General features: G+C 53.1%; 1 protein-coding gene across 1 annotated transcript in view; it reads left to right on the forward strand.

The window, feature by feature from the left end:
* KATNIP (katanin interacting protein) overlaps window positions 1–18,458 on the forward strand; it is a 238,319-nt gene extending 219,861 nt beyond the window's left edge. The window contains exons 21-30 of the mRNA XM_058440369.1: window positions 3,711–3,748; window positions 4,409–4,574; window positions 7,967–8,124; window positions 9,690–9,754; window positions 11,231–11,341; window positions 13,083–13,222; window positions 15,024–15,125; window positions 15,706–15,866; window positions 15,977–16,065; window positions 16,668–18,458. Coding sequence (XP_058296352.1) covers window positions 3,711–3,748; window positions 4,409–4,574; window positions 7,967–8,124; window positions 9,690–9,754; window positions 11,231–11,341; window positions 13,083–13,222; window positions 15,024–15,125; window positions 15,706–15,866; window positions 15,977–16,065; window positions 16,668–16,723 — 1,086 coding nt within the window. The 3' untranslated portion in view covers window positions 16,724–18,458. The remainder of the gene's footprint in view (window positions 1–3,710; window positions 3,749–4,408; window positions 4,575–7,966; window positions 8,125–9,689; window positions 9,755–11,230; window positions 11,342–13,082; window positions 13,223–15,023; window positions 15,126–15,705; window positions 15,867–15,976; window positions 16,066–16,667) is intronic.
* Window positions 18,459–18,684: the final 226 nt, after the last annotated feature.

The following is an 18,684-nucleotide window of genomic DNA, read 5'->3' on the forward strand; positions in this document are numbered from 1 at the left end:
CAACCCAAATGTCCAACAACGATAGACTGGATTAAGAAAATGTGGCACATATACACCATGGAATACTATGCAGCCATAAAAAATGATGAGTTCATGTCCTTTGTAGGGACATGGATGAAACTGGAAAACATCATTCTCAGTAAACTATCGCAAGGACAAAAAACCAAACACTGCATGTTCTCACTCATAGGTGGGAATTGAACAATGAGAACTCATGGACACAGGAAGGGGAACATCACACTCCGGGGACTGTTGTGGGGTTGGGGGAGAGGGGAGGGACAGCATTAGGAGATATACCTAATGCTAAATGATGAGTTAATGGGTGCAGGAAATCAACATGGCACATGGATACATATGTAACAAACCTGCACATTGTGCACATGTACCCTAAAACCTAAAGTATAAAAAAAAATAAATAAATAAAAAATAATAATAACAGCAATGCTAATAATAATAACTGATCACATAACTGCTAGTTTTCGAGCACTTATTAAATGCCAGGCACTGGGTTATGCGAAGCAGGTGACAGGTGACACATGTTCATCCATTGAAGCCTCAAACAGCCCTTTGAGGAAGGGACCATTATGAGCCCTACTATACCGATGCGGAGACTGAAATATGCAGAGGCCACCCAGACTACTGCAGTGGCAGAGTCATGAATTGGAACGCAGGCCTGTGGGATACCCACCATCCACTCACTTACCCACTAAGTTATACTGTCTCTCCTGCCTTGGTTTCCTTATCAGTAGAATGGGGACAGTCATTCCCATGGCATGTCGCATTGCAGCCACATCCCTTGGCCTGGTGCTGAGCTCATGCAGAGTTGGTGGCAGGCTTCTCCCTGCTTTTCTATAAGGTGGCCCTGAACCGTGGCCTCACCCCCTGCTACCGTTAACTGCTCCTGGGTCCCTCTGACCACCCCCACAACCTGGCAAGTCACTCTCCTGAGTATTTAGGCTTGGAGCCTGGAGACCTGGCTCCCAGTCAGCTGGAAAAGTGATCAATGCACAGTGCGGCTTGTGGATCCTTCCCACCCACCTGCCAGATTATCTGCCGGCAAATCCCAGGCCTGATAGCATTTCCTCTTTAAGTATTTCAGTGTATACCTCTAAACAATAAGGGATTTAAGTGAAAACATAATCCTGGTACCATTGTTATACTTGAAAAACTTGCCTGTGCACAGTGGCTCATGCCCATAATCCCAGCATTGGGAGGCCAAGGCAGAAGGATCACTTGAGCCCAGGAATTCGAGACCAGCCTGGATAACATAGTGAGACTGTGTCTCTACAAAAGAAAAAAAAAATTAGCCAGGCACTGTGGCACATGTGTGTAGTCCCAGCTACTTGGGAGGCTGAGATAGGAGGATCACTTGAGTCCAGGAATTCAAGACCAGCCTGGGCAACATAGTGAGACTGTATCTCTACAAAAAAAAAAAAAAAAATTAGGCAGGTACTGTGGCATGTGCCTGTAGTCCCAGCTACTTGGGAGGCTGAGGTAGAAGGATTGCTTCAGCCTAGGAATTCAAGACCAGCCTGGGCAACATAGTGAGATTGTGTCTCTACAAAAAAAAAAAAAAAATAGCCAGGCATTGTGGCATGTGCTTGTAGCACCAGCTACTCAGAGGCTGAGGTGGGAGGATCACTTGAGCCCAGGAGTTCAAGGCTGCAGTGAGCCATGATTGTGCCACTGCATTCCAGCCTGGGCAACAGAGCGGGATCCTGTCTCAACAACAACAACAAAAAGTTAACAACAATTTATTAAATTACCAGATATCTAGCAGATTCATAGTCCCCCCACCCACCCTTTTTAACAGTTTGCTCATTTGATTTGAGATCCAGATGAGGTCTATGTGTTGTGATTGGTTGCTATGTCTCTTAAGCCTCTCTAGGTTCTCTTTCCCCTTTTTCCATCTTTTTCTTGTAAATTACCTGTTGAAGAAACCAGGTAGACCTGAATTTTACTGGCTGCATCTCTATGGTATTGTTTAGTCTGCTCCTTGCTCCCCTGTATTTCTAGTACACTGTTAATTAGATGTAGAGTCCTGAACAGATTGAGGTTTGACCACTAGGGCAGTACAACCACATCGATGTCAGTGTGTGGCCCGAGGGACATATAGAATGTCTGGTTGTCAGGGTGTGATGTTGGAAGCCAGTCATGCTGGCAAAGTCCATTAATTCATTAGGGGTTGCAAAATGGTGGTATTTTACACCTACTACTCTTTTTTAAATTTATTTGCTGAAATAACTGCAATAAAGAGAGAATTTCCCTCAATTATTTGGCTACTCTGTGGTGAAATTCAGATGGGAAAAGCAGCCTAAGTGCTGGATTCGCTCCCCTCCTTTTCTTTTGGGCTTTCCAAATAACTTTATCTAGCATCGTCTAAAACATGTGTTTCTTTTTAGGGATTATTATAAACTCGTAGATTTTAAACATACAGTACTGCATTCGAAGAGTCAATTCTTTGCAGTTTTTATCCCGATTGATGTTTAAATCATTCCCTCTTGGATGCTGGGAAGTCCTGAGTCTTTTTAAAACAGTCACCTTTCTTGCCTTCTGATGTGACAGATGCTTCAGGCTCATCTGGTATATTTCTTGTCCCAGACCTGCAATCAGCCATTTCTCCAAGAAGCCCTGGTTCCTTTTAGTGGGAAATGGTATTTAGAGACCATAATCTGGCCACTAGGGATGCTCACTGCTACTCGGTCAGTTGCTGTTTCTAGGCTTTTTTATGGATAGAGCTAGGAATTCATTTAGATGTTCTTGAGAGCATCTATAGAGTCTTCCTTTCACTGTTGGCTACAGATGCTCCAGCAGTTCTCACTGCTCTCAGAATTGGGCAGGTTTGCTATGGAGCAGCCCCATTTCTAGGACAGAAAGATAATTGCCTTTGGAAGGAAATAGAAGGTTCTCTAGTTGTCATCCTCAGTCAGCTTAGTTCCACAAACATTCCAGGGTGGAATTGCTGAATTTCCTCAGTTCTAAGATGCCAGCAATTGTCAGACACACCATCCATCAATTTAATAACAGCCTTTTAGAGAACAAAGCAACATTGCCTCCTTGGGTAAACACTTCGATTATGAAATTTTTTTTTTCCAAATTCACAACTTTAAAATGTAAAAGGAAACAAAAAGTTTCGTTTCAAATCTAGGAAATGTGGCAGCAGGCCAAGTTTCTCCCAGTACAGCAGCTGCAACGTACCAGGAATCCAGGGTGTGGAGTGGGGAGGGTTCTGGAAAATGGGAGGGAGAGGGAGGTTTCTCAAGAGGCTGCCAGCTGGGCCCTTTTTTCCAGGACCAGGCTTCTGAATGGCAGTGCCAGACACATGGGCCAGAGCCACGAGGACAAGGGCCTGAGGCCTGGGCTGAGGCATGCGGGGCAGTCCGGGGAAGCGAGAGGCACGATTGTCCTTGGGACAAACACAGGCCAACTTGAGGATAAGCAGGATGTCCCAAGCAAGGGAACCAGAAACTGGCCAGGACAGGAGTGTGATAGGGCTGAGGTGACAAGCTCAGAGTGCCAGCTGGGAAGAGCATGAGGAAGCACGAGAGGCTCCCTCCTACAGGTCAGAGGCTTCCCTGGGATATCCAGGCTCACGGTCACAGAGCATGGTCCAGCCAGAGCAGCTCCCACAGTCACCTGCCCCTCCTTCTACTTGTTCCAAGCCAAGAGCTGCAGAGCTCACCTGGTGCTTTTGTACCTCTCTCCCCCAGCATGGGAAGGAAGGGCTACACTTCTTTCCAACTATGCTGTAAAGCCAACACAGCAAATTTACAGAAAGTTTGGAAACTTGAGAAAAATACTCACCTCCATACCCTCTGACCCAATTATGTTTTTCACTTTTGCACACTCTCTCCTGGTCCTTGTCCTCATTTCTCAGCTTTATAATCAGTGTCCTGCCTCTTCCATGTGACTGCAGTGTCCTCACGGTGGCACCTTAACCCCTGTGAAATTTACTTAACCATTTCCCGATTTTGAGATCTTTTAGGTTGTTATCCTTTTTTAAGCTAGTGTAAATAACACTGTAATGAGCATCTTGGTTCGGATAGCCTTTCCCATATATTGAATACATTTTCCTTCTGGGGAAGAAAATCCCAGAAATGGGATCACTGGGCTAAAGGATTCTGAAAAATGATACATTTTCCCTTTTAAAAAAAAACCCTGATGATTGCTTTTCTTCACCTTTAACAGCATAGCCTTTTTTTTTCTTTTAAAAAATGTGTCATTTCATAGATGAGACGACTTCTGACTGTTGTTTTCATCAGTCACACCTCCCCTTAATGAGCCTGACACAGCCAGGCTAGTGCCAGGCAGTGGGGATGTACTCAGGGGCGAGGGGGTGGGGACCCCACTGTGATGCGTCATGTGCCCACTGAGCTGCCCCCCTGCCGCTCCATCCCCATTGCTGCAGGTTAATTGATGGCACCAACATCACCATGGAGGATGAGCATATGTGGCTGATCCCCTTCTCACCGGGGCTGGACCACGTGGTCACGATCCGCCTCGACAGGGCCGAAAGCATCGCAGGCCTGCGCTTCTGGAACTACAATAAATCTCCCGAGGACACCTATCGCGGGGTAAGCCGGGGAGCAGCGGCCGCGCTCAGTCCAGCATCAGGGAAGCAGCACCTTGATGAATGGCTGGCGTGGCAGCCGGAGAGGAGCATAAATCCTCCAGAACTTTCCAAAAGGAGCTGGGGGCATTATGTCCAGGGAGGGAGAGAGCTGCTGTTTCCTTCTGCAAATGGCAAATGCAGGCTAAGGAGCTCAGGGCATTTCCAGGGAACTGCACAGCGCCGTTTCTCCTGGTGCTGGGGGGTCCTAGACAGGTCCAGGCCCCAGCTTGCCACGGTCAGTTTCAGCCCTCAAGTCCATTGAGTGCTCGGGTGGCCAGGCCTCTGCCGAGGGCTTCACAGGCATTCATCGTTTCACTGGATTCTCATTCCAGCCAATGGGAGGTGGGTGTGATTACCCCCATTTCTTAGGGTCTGAAACTGAGGTCCAGGAGGGTTCACCCGCCCATCCAAGGCCACACAGCTGGAGTCTCCACCTTGGCCAGCCAGACCTGGAGTCCACACTGTGATTTCCGTGTGATGTTTTGCTGAGTAAGAAGTAGCAGGGGGGGCTTCTGAGACTCAGTCTCGGTGGGAATGAAGAAGAGAGCCTTGGAAGAGCCCTTTTCTCTGGCCTTTCTGGCCTCAGGTAACTGAATGGGTGCCCTCCAGTCATGTAAAAGTGACAGTGAGGCCACCGAAAGGTAGCAATTCAGCTAGGGCCCTACTATCAGGAGGGCCTGAGTCTGAGTCTCAGCTTGGACCCTACCAGCTGCGTAACCTTTGGCATGTCGCCTGCCTTCCCTGGGCCTGTCTCCTCATCTATAAAATGAGGAGGGAATAACACCTGCCGTGACGGATTGGCATCACTGTTGCCAGGTAACAGTTGACAAAGCCAGGACTCAGCCTCAGGTGATCCCCAGATCTGGGCTCCCCACCGTATACCCACCACGGAATTTATTCTAGGGCCTTAGGAATTGTATCACGGACCAGGTGTAGAGGCTTACGCCTGTAATCCCAGTACTTTGGGAGGCTGAAGCTGGAGGATGGTTTGAGCCCAGGAGTTCTAGACCAGCCTGGGCAATACAGAGAGACCCCCATCTCTACCAAAAAAAATAGGCAGGCTTGGTGGCACACACCTGTAGTCCCAGCCATTCAGGAGGCTAAGGCAGGAGGAGCTCTTGAGCCCAAGTTGAGGCTTCAGTGAGCTATGATCTCATCATTGCACTCTAGCCTGGGTGACAGAGCAAGACACCATCTCAAAGAAAGAAATGAAAAAAAGAATTGTGTCACATCTTACAGCAGGATCGGCAGCCCCTGGCCCTCCCCATGTGACAGGAGCTGAGCCAGCATGCTCCTCTGAGCAGGCCAGTCACGTACCCTCCCAACGCCACCCTGTGTCTCTATGAGCACTCCCCTGGGTTCGACACATTGAAGAAGTCAGATATATTGACATTAAAAACAGCCTTCTGTCTCAAGTTGTGCCTTTGGGCCTTAAAATTCCCTTGAGCAAATCACAGTCTGTCTGGTAGAGCTTCTGTGACCTGAATTCACCATCTGGGGATGTTGGGCTGAGTTCCCATCTCACAGGTCTGGGCCCCACCAGCCAGACAATGGCTACAGTGGGATGAGGTGGGGGTGGGGGAGAATGGGCACGTGGCCTGAGATGGGAGATCCCCACTGCAGTGAAATGGATGCTTTGACTCAGATCCCACACCCCAAAAGGCCTTTCTGAGTACCAGGGGTCCCTGGCATGTGGTTGGAAGCCAGGGCCTTGGACTCCTGGAGTTGGGCCTTCAAATCCCTTCAGTGGCCCTCGGGCAAATCACTTAGTCTCTGTGAAGTTTAGCTTCCTTCCCTATAAGATGGAGGTGGTGCTAGAGGTCACCTCGAAGGGAATGAGCAGAGGACACGTGGCCAGCTCTGCCCAGGGAAGTCAGGGATGCTTCCTGGAGGAGGTGTTGGCCCTGAAGGATGGACAGGGGCTTCCTGGGCCTCTGCTTTGCCATCACTGAATCCACTTTTGGGTCACTCTGTCCAGGGCACATTCTGGCAGCTCCAGGCTTATGTCCTGCTAGCTCCAAGCCCGGCAGAAGAGAGAGCTCCCCTTTCTAGGCAAGCCAGCAAAACCCCAGGAGTCATGCTGATGGGCCTGGCCATGTCTCAAGTTCAGCTCAGGGGGCCCAGGTAGGAATCCCCCTTGAGGAAAGCAGATGGAGAGATGGAGGACGGGGACCAAGTTCTAGTGACAACCATGCCCGAAGCCAGGTAGCACCACACTTCAGGTTTATGTGTCCTGTGAGTAACTGACATAGAGGGGCTCCCAAAATGCTGAAGGAACGAGGGGCCCCAGGGGCACATGAGAGCCAGGCCAGGGACCCTTCCTCCCTTCCTTTCTGCAGGAGGAGCTCCTCTGCCTCTCCCTAGGGGAAAGCCAGCAGTTGGATCAGCAGCTGCGCCCATGTTGCTGACCACGAAGGTGGGCTAAGGTGTCGAGGAGAACCAGGCTCCAAAATCTGAAATCAGAGAGTGATGGCTGTTGCCCCTCCCTGCCCATAGAGCAGGTGGTGGCTGGGCCGCCTCAGACTCTACCATTAGGACTTTGAGATTGACCAGTAGAACCTGGCCATCTGGCTGGAGAACTCTGGCTAGAACAGGGAAAGATGTTGGCTCAAATCCATGTGAATTCAGCAAGCTCTTAGAAAGCATCTGCTGTGTTCCAGGCCCTGAGGCAGACAGAGAGGTGGTCCAGCCAGACCCTCTGCCATAAGAGAGACCCAGAAGCCACTGGGGATGCTGCTAGGCATACAGGCCCAAAAAGGATGAGCTCAGTGCCATGAGAAGAAAGATCAGGAAGAGGCCTGTCCTGTCCTAAGGGAGAGCTCCCAGAGGGGTATTGATGTGTGAGTCAGGGGTTGAAAAAGGAGTGAGCGATAGAGACTAACATTCACAAAGTGTACAGTTTGTGCCAGGCACTGTTTAGGGCACTTTACATAGGTTAACTCATGACCGTGCCCATTTAACAGATGAGGAAATTGAGCCATAGGGAAGGTAGGTAACATACACAGCTACTAGTGGTGCACATGGAAGCGCCTGAGTCCATGCCCTTGACCTCCACGTCATGCCGCCCCAGGCCGCTGCAGCTGGTGAGGTGGGCGAGGCCTTGGCCAAGTCACATGCCACCCCTGAAAGCTGTGGACCAGTGTCCGCTGTAGCCGGGGGCTCGCCTGTCTTGTCCTCTGCTACCTGCCCAGCGCCCACACAGCACCTGATATGGGAAATGGACCTTGGTCAGGTGGCTCTGCGAAAGGCTCCCCATGGTGAGCACAGCTGCCAGCAGCTCCGGTCACTTCAGCACCGCTTCTGTCCCCACATGGCCTGCCTCCCTTCAGTCATGTTATTTCTTTTGTTTGCCAGGCCAAGATTGTACACGTCTCCCTGGATGGCCTGTGCGTCTCCCCACCAGAGGGCTTTCTCATCCGGAAGGGGCCAGGCAACTGCCACTTTGATTTTGCTCAAGAAATCCTCTTCGTGGACTACCTACGGGCTCGGCTGCTGCCCCAGCCAGCCAGGAGGTGAGGGGAAAGTGGGCGCCACGCACAGCCCCTCCCGGCCCCTGGGCCCGCTTGCTTTGCAAGTTGCTCTGATGTACATACTGAAAGGGTTTTGAAACGATGATCAAACGCATTGCTTTTCAACTTAGTCATTTTCTAAAGCTCAGCCAAGCCTCACCGGAAGCCTGTGGAATGGACTTACCTTGTCTGGGGACATGTGGGTTTTTCAGTCTGGAGTGCTGAAGATTTTAAATGCTTCATTGTGTTTCCTGCTGGGAAAAGAGGCTACAGCCTTCCTCCATTTCAGAAATGCCTGCTGGCCAGTTTGGGGAAGGGCCTTCCTTCTCCCATTTCTGTGTTCCTGATTTAGAAAGATTCAAGGAGAAAAATGGAGCTTAATATTTCATGGATTCACTGGGATTTCTTGGCCCCAGTCTCAGCTGCATTAAGTTCATAACGATTTGTAAATGCCATGTTAAGTTTACTCATTTAAACCCCCTGATGTCCAAACACCAGAGGCCAAGCTCTCGAAACAAAATGAGTTTCCCTGCACTGTAGCGGGGTTGGCTGGCTGGGCCGGTCACTGGGAAGTCGCTTAATTGTAACATTGCCCTTGAAATGGAAGAGAACCAGGCTAGGGCTGGAGGGCACTGACAGTGGACCAGGGAGAGGGGCCCCGTAGGAAGGCCGTGGAAGAGAGAATCCTTCCCGAGGGCCCGCTGTGTGAACACTTTGATGTGTCCTTTGGGAAATCCTTCCAGCCACCCTTTGACCTAGCCAGTATGATGCCCATTTTACAGATGTGGGAACTGAGGCTCCGGCTGGTGGAGCCAGGTGCTGAAGATCATGAAGCCAAAGCCATCAGGGCTGTGCCTGCCTTCTAGCCTCCTCTCGCTTCCCTCTCCCCGTCCTGCCCCAGACTCCAGCCCTCTGGCTGCTTTCTGGGGCAAACACCAGCAGCCCAGTGTCTTCCCACCTCGGGCCTTTGCTCTGCTGCTCCTCTGCGTGGAAGGCTCAGCTCTGGCACTTCCCAAGGCTGCCTCCTCCTGGAGGCCTTCTCAGAGCACTCCCTGAGGCAGACTGCCCCACCCAGTCCCTCTGCCCTGTCACCCTGTCCTGGCTCTCAGCACAGCGTGGACCCTCCTTGTGTTTAAAGACATAGAGGGGGTTGGTTAAGAAAGGGGGCAGTGGTACCAGACAACCTCGCGTCCCATCCCGCTTCTGCCACTACCAGCTGCATGGCCTTGAGCAAGTGACCTCAGTTCTCTGTGTTCCAGTTTCCTCATCCACATCCCAAGCATCTAAAAATACCCACCTCCTAGGGTTGTGTTGAGGAATAAAAGAGTCCATTTCAGGAAAGCCCTGAGCCCCATGCCTCCCTGGCACAGCATCCTGCCGGCATTGGCAATGACTATCATCTAGAGCGGGAACTCCACGCAAGCAGGGGCCTCATCTGTCTTTTCCCTGCTGCATCCTAGGGAATGCTAAACTGCCATGTTTCTTCAAAGCCTGTTACCTGCGGGTAACTGGCTGGTGATTCTGGGCCGTCATGAGCTTCTTCATGGTGCTGTTTTGTGCTTTTTCAGGCTGGACATGAAAAGCCTGGAGTGTGCGAGCATGGACTACGAGGCACCGCTGATGCCCTGTGGCTGTATCCTTCTCCTCCCGCCCCACCAGCACATTCTGGGCCCTGAGGCAGCACCTGGGCCGCAACTGCCCAGCCAGGTTTTCAGGCGGCCACAGCTGAGGCAGCTGGAACTCCATGCAAGGAAACCAAGGCAGAGGATGGGAGGCCTCCCAGGTCCTCAGGGCCACTAGGAGCTGCGGGGACTGGGGTAGCCAGGCTAGTTCCAGATCCCACTCCTGGCAGTTGAAGCTGGAGGGGGCAGCACCCAGGACTCCAGCTGGGAGGGGCTAGAGAAGCTGACACTGACCCCAGTGGCTGGACTGGGGAAGGGGGGGTGTCCTGGAACCAGCCAGGGAGGAGGTGAAGATAGAAATAGCTTGGCAATCCAGGCACAATAGCTCACACCTGTAATCTCAGCGCTTTAGGAGACCAAGGAGGTTGGATCACTTGAGGCCAGGAGTTTGAGACTAGCCTGGGCAACATAGTGAGACCCCATATCTTAAAAAAATAAAATAAATTAGCTGGTGGCACATGCCCATAGTCCAAGCTACTTGGAGGCTGAGGTGGGAGGACCCTTGAGCCCAGGAGTTCTGGGCTCTGATTGCACCACTGCACTTTAGCCCGGGCAGCAGAGCCCAGCACTCTGGTACTACTATCATTTCCATTTCACAGCTAGGAAAACTGAGGCACAGAGAGGCTCAGTAATTTGCCCAAGGCTACACAGGTGGGAAGGGGTAGGGCCCAGGGGAGGTGAACTCAGGCAGCCTGGCTCTAAGGCCCGCTCTCTAGCCGGCCAGTTCTGGAACTGTCTCTGGCTATGCCATCATCTGGGAGCTACTCGGCTCCTTTTCATGCCTCCCACCTGGCCTGCTCCTGGGAGTGCGGGGAGCGAGCAGAGCACGGGGCTGAGGAAGGGCTTGATGTCCAGCTCTGCACGTGGGACTTCAGCAGCAATGGTGGTCTCCCTGCCCCGGCCCATGGCCCCTGGTGCTGTGAGGTTTATGTGTCCCCTTCTTAGCCTCCTGTGTACTTGAAAGGGACAGAGGAGGGAGCAGGTACTCTGTTCTTGTCATTTCACAACCAGAGAAACTGGAGCATTTCGTTCAATACCATACAATCAGTTTGTGACACAGATGTTTCCCCATCCTGCCTGCTCCCTGGAGAGCGCCCTGTCCTCCCGTCCTGTCTCCTGGGACCTAGAGGAAGGCTTTGAATTCCTAATACGCACACACGGGCACATGCACACGTGCACACATGCATGCATACACACACACGAACACTCACATGCACACACGTGCATACACGCATGCACACACATGCAGTTTAAGAAAATGTGATGCCACCTATATTTTGATAGGCTCTAGTCGCAATAAGAGAAAAATGTTTTTCTCTCATTCATCAATAGAAACCCAAAACAATTCCTCTTATCTTTGCCATTGTTTTACTGTATTCTGAAAAAAAAAAAAATTAAGCCTTCTTTTCCTTAATAAAGTATCCCAGTCATTTTCCAGTTTCAGCTTCTCACCAGCTGGGGCGACCCATATTACATCGGCCTCACCGGCCTGGAGCTGTATGACGAGCGAGGAGAAAAAATCGCCTTGTCGGAAAACAGTATCCTTTGTAGGACAGGAGCGGGCTCCACCCAGACTGAAGGGAGCATGGGAGGGTCAGGAACGGGGCAGAAGCCTTGTGTGCAGAGGGAAATGGCCCTCTAGGAACCAGAGCCCAGGGGGCTTGGCTTGTAGTCAGATGCTGACCCTTGGGGACGGGCAGCAGAGAGCAGCTCCTAGCCCTGCTTGCTAAGACATCAGGAGCAGGAATTCCACAAACCAAAGAGTCCTGTGGTCCAGTGAATTGAGAGAGGCTGCCAACTATAGCCCCCACCGCCTTCTCAGAGAACCACAGATATTTTGGAGTACCAAAGGCTCTGACAGGGTCTGCAGGGAGAAGCCTGTTTGCACCGTGTTCAACTCAGTGTGTCCTGAATTTCTTAAGCATGGAATCCTTTGCCCATGGTATGCCCACACCAGAATTTGCAAACTGTTAGCCCAGTGCATTTTAAAATGAGTTGCTAATATTTTTAGAAATCAGGAGGTTTCACATGAAAACCCTGATCTCCGGTTTCCCCTGAGAAATTGGCAACACAGGCCCTTGATTATGCATAGTGACAATGGCTGGACCTGGTTATCCGTTGCCATTTCTCCCCAAGCATACCCTTCTGGTCTACCTGAGCCCCCCACTCCTCCCATTGTTATCTACCAGGCCCTGAAACACACTGCTATTATTTACTCAGGGCTCGCTCTGTGCTACCTCATCTGCCCTCACAACAATTTTGTGAGGTGATTGCTGCTGTTATCCCCATTTTACAGATGAGGAGCCTGAGACACAGAGAGACTGAGTAACTTACCTAATGTCACACAGCCAGTGAGTCTGTGTCCAGACACCAGCTCTGGACCAAGAACTAAGCTATCCTGCCTCTTTCATGTAACCTGCCTGGCCCCCTCAGATCTTGAATCTGTGATCCCTGGCCCACCACAGGGAAATACCAGGGCAGGTTGAACCCCAAAGCCTGCCTTGCATCTGTTTGGGTTCCCTGGCTTCCAGTGGGATCCTTTTCTGCCTTCCCCTGGTGCCACCATCCTCCTCAGCTGGGATGAATGATTCTTGATGTTTTTGATCATTATTAGCAACTCCTTGAAGCTATAAAGTTTCATTGATTTTACCAAAGGGCTCACATCTGGTGCGCTCTGAGATCCTCACATCCATTCTGGGAGCTGGAGGTTTTTATATCCATTTACAGATGGGAAAACAGGCCCAGGGTTGACCTGCGACTTGCCCACGCCCTCACAGGTCATAATGGCAGAGGCAGAACTAGAAGCTGGGTTCTGCAGATTACATTAGCTGGGTCCAGCTGCTCCGAGGTCCTTCCACACTGCCCAGGAAGAGAGGCTCGGCATGATCCTCACATGCGAGGGTAGAATCCAGCCACTGCCCCATTCCCTTCCAAAAGAAAACCTCTGCAGAGCTTGCCCTCCACCCTCTCAAGCAGCAGCAACATTTTACGTCCCCAGCTCCAGTAGTTCCCTGCAAGGTCTCTTTTTCAGCCGGCCTTCTGTGTGGTTTCCTTCTCTCTCTACTTGAAACTGACCACCTCTCCACACACGCCTGCTCCCCTTGGGCCCGGCACTCCCTGTTTCCCCAGGACACGTCCAATTCAGCTGTCACTGCTGCGGCTGCCCAAAGCATCAGCCCTGCCAGCCCCAGAGTCCCCCGAGCCACGCCGTCAGCCTGAGGGCGGCTGGCAGCCGCAAGCACACAGATTTGGGTTATGGCAACTTAGACGCCTCCTCAGATATTGCGGCCTTCCCCGACAGCGTGAACTCCCTGGAGGGCGTGGGCGGGGACGTCCGCACCCCGGACAAGCTCATCGACCAAGTGAACGACACCAGCGATGGCCGGCACATGTGGCTGGCTCCCATCCTGCCGGGCCTGGTGGGTTCCTGGCAGCGGCCACCACAGTTGCTGGCCCTCAGGCGGGCAGAGGGACTTTCTTTCCCAGGTCTCAGTGACACATCTTTCTTCCAGGTCAAGTTAATCTCAAGCCAAGATGCTTGGGAGCTGTCAGAAAGGTTTAGGTCTTTGCTAACTTGCCTGATGGGGTCAGCTCTTCCAGGCCAGCAATTCTTTCTCTTTCATAAGGGGACACCGGGGCGAAAGGCGCCCCATGGGAATCTGAAGCCAGGAACCCCAGCACAGCTGCCTGAGGGCTTGGGCATTCTCGGTCCCTGCAGGCAGCCCTCTCTGGTTCTCTGCTCTGCCTGACTTTGCAGCCACTGTGCCCTCTTCCTCCCACCCAGCTCTCTGCACACTCACAGTTTCTGCCCCTTCCTACATCACTGGGTAGATAACCCCAGCACGGCCGCCCTGCCTTCCTTCTGGCCCCAAATTGGCCTGGTCAGCTCTTCCAACCAACTGACTCAGTTTCCCAGATCTCAAACCTTGCACTGGGTCCTGCTTAGCTTTTAGCTCTGAGGCCTCGTGGTGAGCAGATGTGGTTGGTTGTGATGGAGAGGAAGGGAAGAGGCCACAGGGCATGGACGGGGTGGTCAGGCCCCCTCCAGCCTCTCAGCCCGGGGCCAGATGCCTGGTGGAGATGCACAGCGGGTTCTTGGCAGCCATATGACTAGGGATGTGTCCCTTGTCCATGCCATGGGACTGAGTGGGGGATCGGGGGCACCTTCTTCTCTCAAAACACAGGAAGGTACAGCGTCAGCAATTCTATGACGGAAGTTTTCCAAAGGCCACCCTAAAATTAGACCCCCCCCATTGAGCGTCCATCAGCTTCCCCTGCACCATTGCAGAGGGGGCAACACAGCTCCGTCCTCCCTGAGACCCGGGCCACCCACTGACGGCCAGCGGGTATTTTCCATTGTCTAGCACTGGAAGGCCTTTTGGGGTCAGGCGACTTCAGCTGTTGCTCTCACGGCTGGACTCCAACATCTGTATCTGCTTGAGCCTCACAGGCAACTGCATTTGAGGACCCTCGTCCTGACCTTTACTGTTTCCATGGTCCAGCCAGGAGGCTGGCCCTCCCCGAGCAGCCACACTCCCTCTTGGGACATTCTAAGGATGGTCACAGGTTGGGGACCAGGGCCCGGGGCAGGACTGAGCCTGCAGCCTGTGGCCACCGTGGAATGCTTATTTCTTGATTCTGTCTTGCAAGGGGGGGCTGTTCGAGGCTGCTCCGTCCCACTTTCCCCACTGGATTCTGCCCCGATCTAGACAGCCCCCTCCTTACTCCCCCAGCGGAGGTTCACAGACACGCACTGGACATTGCCCAGCAGCACCTTGGCGTTGCTTCTCAGTGATGGTTTGGGGAAAGGACAGACAGGGTCAGATGCTGATCACCATGGCTGGTGCTCAACCCGAGTTGGGGACTGTCCCTTTAGCTCATGGGGCTCTAGACTATTTCTGGGGCTGACCTGAGGGGACGTGGGGGAGGGCCGAGGATGTTCCCAATCCTCCACTGGCATTTAAATGAGGGCCCCGACAGGCCCAAGAACACAGGCCCTCCAAAAGCCAGCTCAGCGGTTTGTTGCAAACGCAGCCACACGTGACCAGACTCAAGATGGACTTCCAGGAGATGAAAGGGGGCGGAACTCCAGGCTGGCCCACGTGGCAGGCACTGCCTTGGGCACCACCGCTCACCCCAGCCCACGCCTGGCACCCCCAGCCCAGCCAAGCGCCTCTGTTTCCAAACATGCCTGTTTTAATTAGTGCTGCTCTCTGACAGGTGAACCGGGTTTATGTGATTTTCGATCTGCCTACCACCGTGTCAATGATCAAACTGTGGAATTATGCGAAAACACCCCATCGAGGGGTGAAGGAGTTTGGCGTAAGTACTTATTAGCTGAGTTTTTTGAGATAATTATGCTCGTTGGTAATTAGGCCGCCGGCAATTATCATTTGTCGCAGTTTGATTTACTTCTCTCTGTTGCAACCCTCAACACAAATGCCTGGTCGTCAGATGCAGGAGAATTTCCCGCCCAACCATGAATTCAGAACCTCCTGGCAGTGATTTCAGTGTCACCCTGAACAAATAGAAAGTGGGTTTTCTTTCATCTTTTCCTCTAGAATCCCACTGGTTTGGGGCGGTGACCCTGGGATGGGGAAAACAGGGACCGTGGATACCAGAGACCCAAGTTTGCCTCCAGCTCTGCCGCTTGTGCTAATGGTACTAAAGCCCCTCGGGCCTCAATTTCCTCATCTGCAATGTGGGCTGATAGCTCCTGCCTTTCCCAATGGTTGTGAAGATCTGAAATCACAAGGCGGACACAGCACACAGTAGGCGCTTGTTCCTGACAGCCCCATCTTCCCGAGGAGAAAGCCTTGGCTCAGAGCAGTAATGCGCTGTGTCCAAGGTCAACGTGGGAGGGAGGAGGGGGACCCATGAGCCCCGCCCCGTGTCCCTGCAGCTGCTGGTGGACGACCTGCTCGTGTACAATGGGATCCTGGCCATGGTGAGCCACCTGGTGGGGGGCATCCTGCCCACGTGTGAGCCTACTGTGCCCTACCACACCATCCTCTTCACAGAGGACAGGGACATCCGCCACCAGGAGAAACACACCACCATCAGGTATGGCCCCAGCCGGCCCCATGGCCTCCCCACCAGCCCTAAGGAGGATAGATGGCTGGGACACACGGCCAGGAGCCTGATCGAATCTTGTGTTTCCTTCCCCCCCACAGTAATCAGGCTGAGGATCAGGATGTCCAGATGATGAATGAAAACCAAATCATTACCAACACGAAACAGAAGCAGAGTGTTGTTGACCCAGGTCAGTGGCGTTTCTCTGCCCAGAGCATCGTGCCTCGGGAGCTCGGTCTGAATACAGAAGGAGCTGGTGGCCTTGCACCCCCGCCCTCACCCCTGCCTGCCCCTAGACCCCTCTCCTCTGCCCAGGAGCCTGCCCAAATGCCTGGGGAGGGACTGAAGAGGATGGAACCAGGGGAACAACATGCTTCCGGCTTCTTGCAGGCATCTGTAACACAGTGGAGCTTCCTGAATCTAAGTGTCATGGGCACAGAGTGGGGAAGCAGTCAGGGACAGAGCACCACGTTAAAGGGGTTTGCCCTGGGCCGTGGGAAACCAATAGAATGCCCAAGGTGAGGGCTTTCCGGAGGAGGTGATGTTTGAGCTGGATCCTAAAGGATGTAAGGAGTGTGCCAGGCAGCCTGGGCAAAGGCCGAGAGGGGTGTTGTGGCAGAGCCTGCTCCAGGCGGAGGAAAGAGGCCAGCGTGCCAGGCGCCCCGAGAGCAGGGACTTTTCCAAGGCCCTTGAATGGCAACCCAGGCTGCTGGATTTCACTGGGGAGTGTGGGGCACCCCTCCAGGGTTTGAGACTTAGTAACCCTGGTCCCTCTGGGCCCTGTCATGACAGCCTTACGTCCCAAAACCTGCATCAGCGAGAAGGAGACGAGACGACGGCGCTGCTGACTGGTGAAAGAGGGAGAGCTGGTCCTGCCACTCCGGTGGGCTCCGTCACCAGCCCCACTCAGCACCTGTGTCCCTCACCCTCAGTCCCAGGAGCTGGAAGCGAACTGCAGTGTTGAGGGGAGCCCGTTGGGGAGAGGGGACTCTGGAGGACAGCCCTGGATGCTACCGGAGTGACAGATGGCTGTGGCTGCAGGGCGCGGCGATCCCCTGCAGTTCCGGGTTGGCCGCAGGGAGCCCGGGACACCTGCCTTCATGCCTCTGCTGTGAGACCCAGCAAAGCAGGGCCCATGACCACTCGGTCCTGGGCTGACCCTGACTCAGAACAGGACAATGACGGGGTGGGGAGGTGTCCCATCCAGCCTCAGAGGGCCCAGAGAATGGCTGAGCAGGACAGTGGGAGACCATACCCCACCCCGCAACTCCAGTAGGCAGGGCGCTGCCCAGGGAGACTCTGCCTTCAGAAACCTGAGCTTCAGCCGCCAACACCCCCGATCCCCTGCACATCCCTGTCTCATTTGGGGACTGGTGGAGCTGGCTGAGAGGTTGGGGTAGTTTCCTGGTTACAGGGGTCCACAAGACCCTCTCTCATCCCGGTATAGGGGCCTCTCTCCTCTCATCGGGCCTGATAAGGGATTGGCCAAGGCTGTGCATCCTGCAGAGGGAAGGAAGTCAGCTGGGCCACCCACCATCCACCTTGGCAAGAGCTGGGCCTGCTCCGGCAGGCCAGGGTATCATCTCTGTGCTGCTGCCAGGCCAGGAAGGGTGGGTGGGTGGCCAGCAGCCTGGCAGCTCCAGACCCCAGAGGGCCAGAAGAACCCACCCCAGTGCCCTCTGGATGCAGGTGTTGGGGGATGCTGAGGACACTCCCCCATCTCCCCTCACCCTTGAGCAGACCCTCCCTGCACTCTCTGCCACATGTCCTTCCTGGTCTGATCGCGGCTGTGCTCACTGATGCGGCTGCTTTCTGTCTCTGCCCCTGTGCCCTTGGAGGCAGGCAGTGAGGTGCTCCTTTCTCGGGCCCCCACCCCTTCTCCCTCTTCAGCCACTTCCCAGCGAGTTGGAAATGTGCCTTGCACCCCCAGCCGAGTGAAGCCCAGAACGCATCTATTTCCATCGATGTAACAAGCTCGGATCAGGGACCTAATTGGTTTCCCAGTGGTGGGTAATTTCTCGTTCCAAATATTAATCCGTTGTTTTTCTGGCGCCCAGCCCGGCCCGCCGCAGTACTGTACTCGAGGTACGTTCCTATGCAACCGAGAGCCCCGGCAAATACTTCGTGAGCTTAGCAGCCTGGGCTCGAGCAGCTATGCAAATGCGCTTTTCATTTGGAGCACGGGGCTGATGTGAAGATAAGAATTGCTTCTCCCAGAGAAAGATCCATCATTTCTCTAGCTTCCAAGCCCCCGGCACCTCTGCTCAGCTCCCAGATGTGACGAGCACCTCCCGCCGGGGGGAGTCAGGGGTTAATCAAACCAGCTCTTGTGACCCAAACCAGTGCCGCTGCATTAAGGGGAGCCCCAGCTACTCCTTCCCAGCTGAGATGTGGGTACAGGTCAGATTTGTCAGGGAGATGGCACTAACACGACACAAGCTCACTCCCAGAACCTCAGCTGATGTTTATAATAATCGTATGTACTGTGCAATTTAGGAGGGGGAAAAAAAAGCTGTATAGGCTTTAACTCTAAAATAAATTTCTATTTTTTTCCTCTTGCAAAATTAATAAAAGATGTTATTAAGAATATAGTCCGAGTCACCGGATTTGGGGTCAGACAGGGAGTCCATGCTGCCTCCAGGAGCTGAGTGACACAGAGAAGCCCTCACTGAGCTGTAGATGGGGTCATGATCTCGCCCTGACTACTCAATGAGATTGTCATGCCGTATCAACAGACAACAGTAGCCCATCCATAGAGAGTGATTATTACATGCCTGGCTCTAACTTGTTTAATCCATGTAACACAACC

The sequence above is a fragment of the Hylobates moloch genome, unplaced genomic scaffold (genome assembly GCF_009828535.3).
Source record: "Hylobates moloch isolate HMO894 unplaced genomic scaffold, HMol_V3 SCAFFOLD_6, whole genome shotgun sequence".
NCBI classification, from domain to species: Eukaryota; Metazoa; Chordata; class Mammalia; order Primates; family Hylobatidae; genus Hylobates; species Hylobates moloch.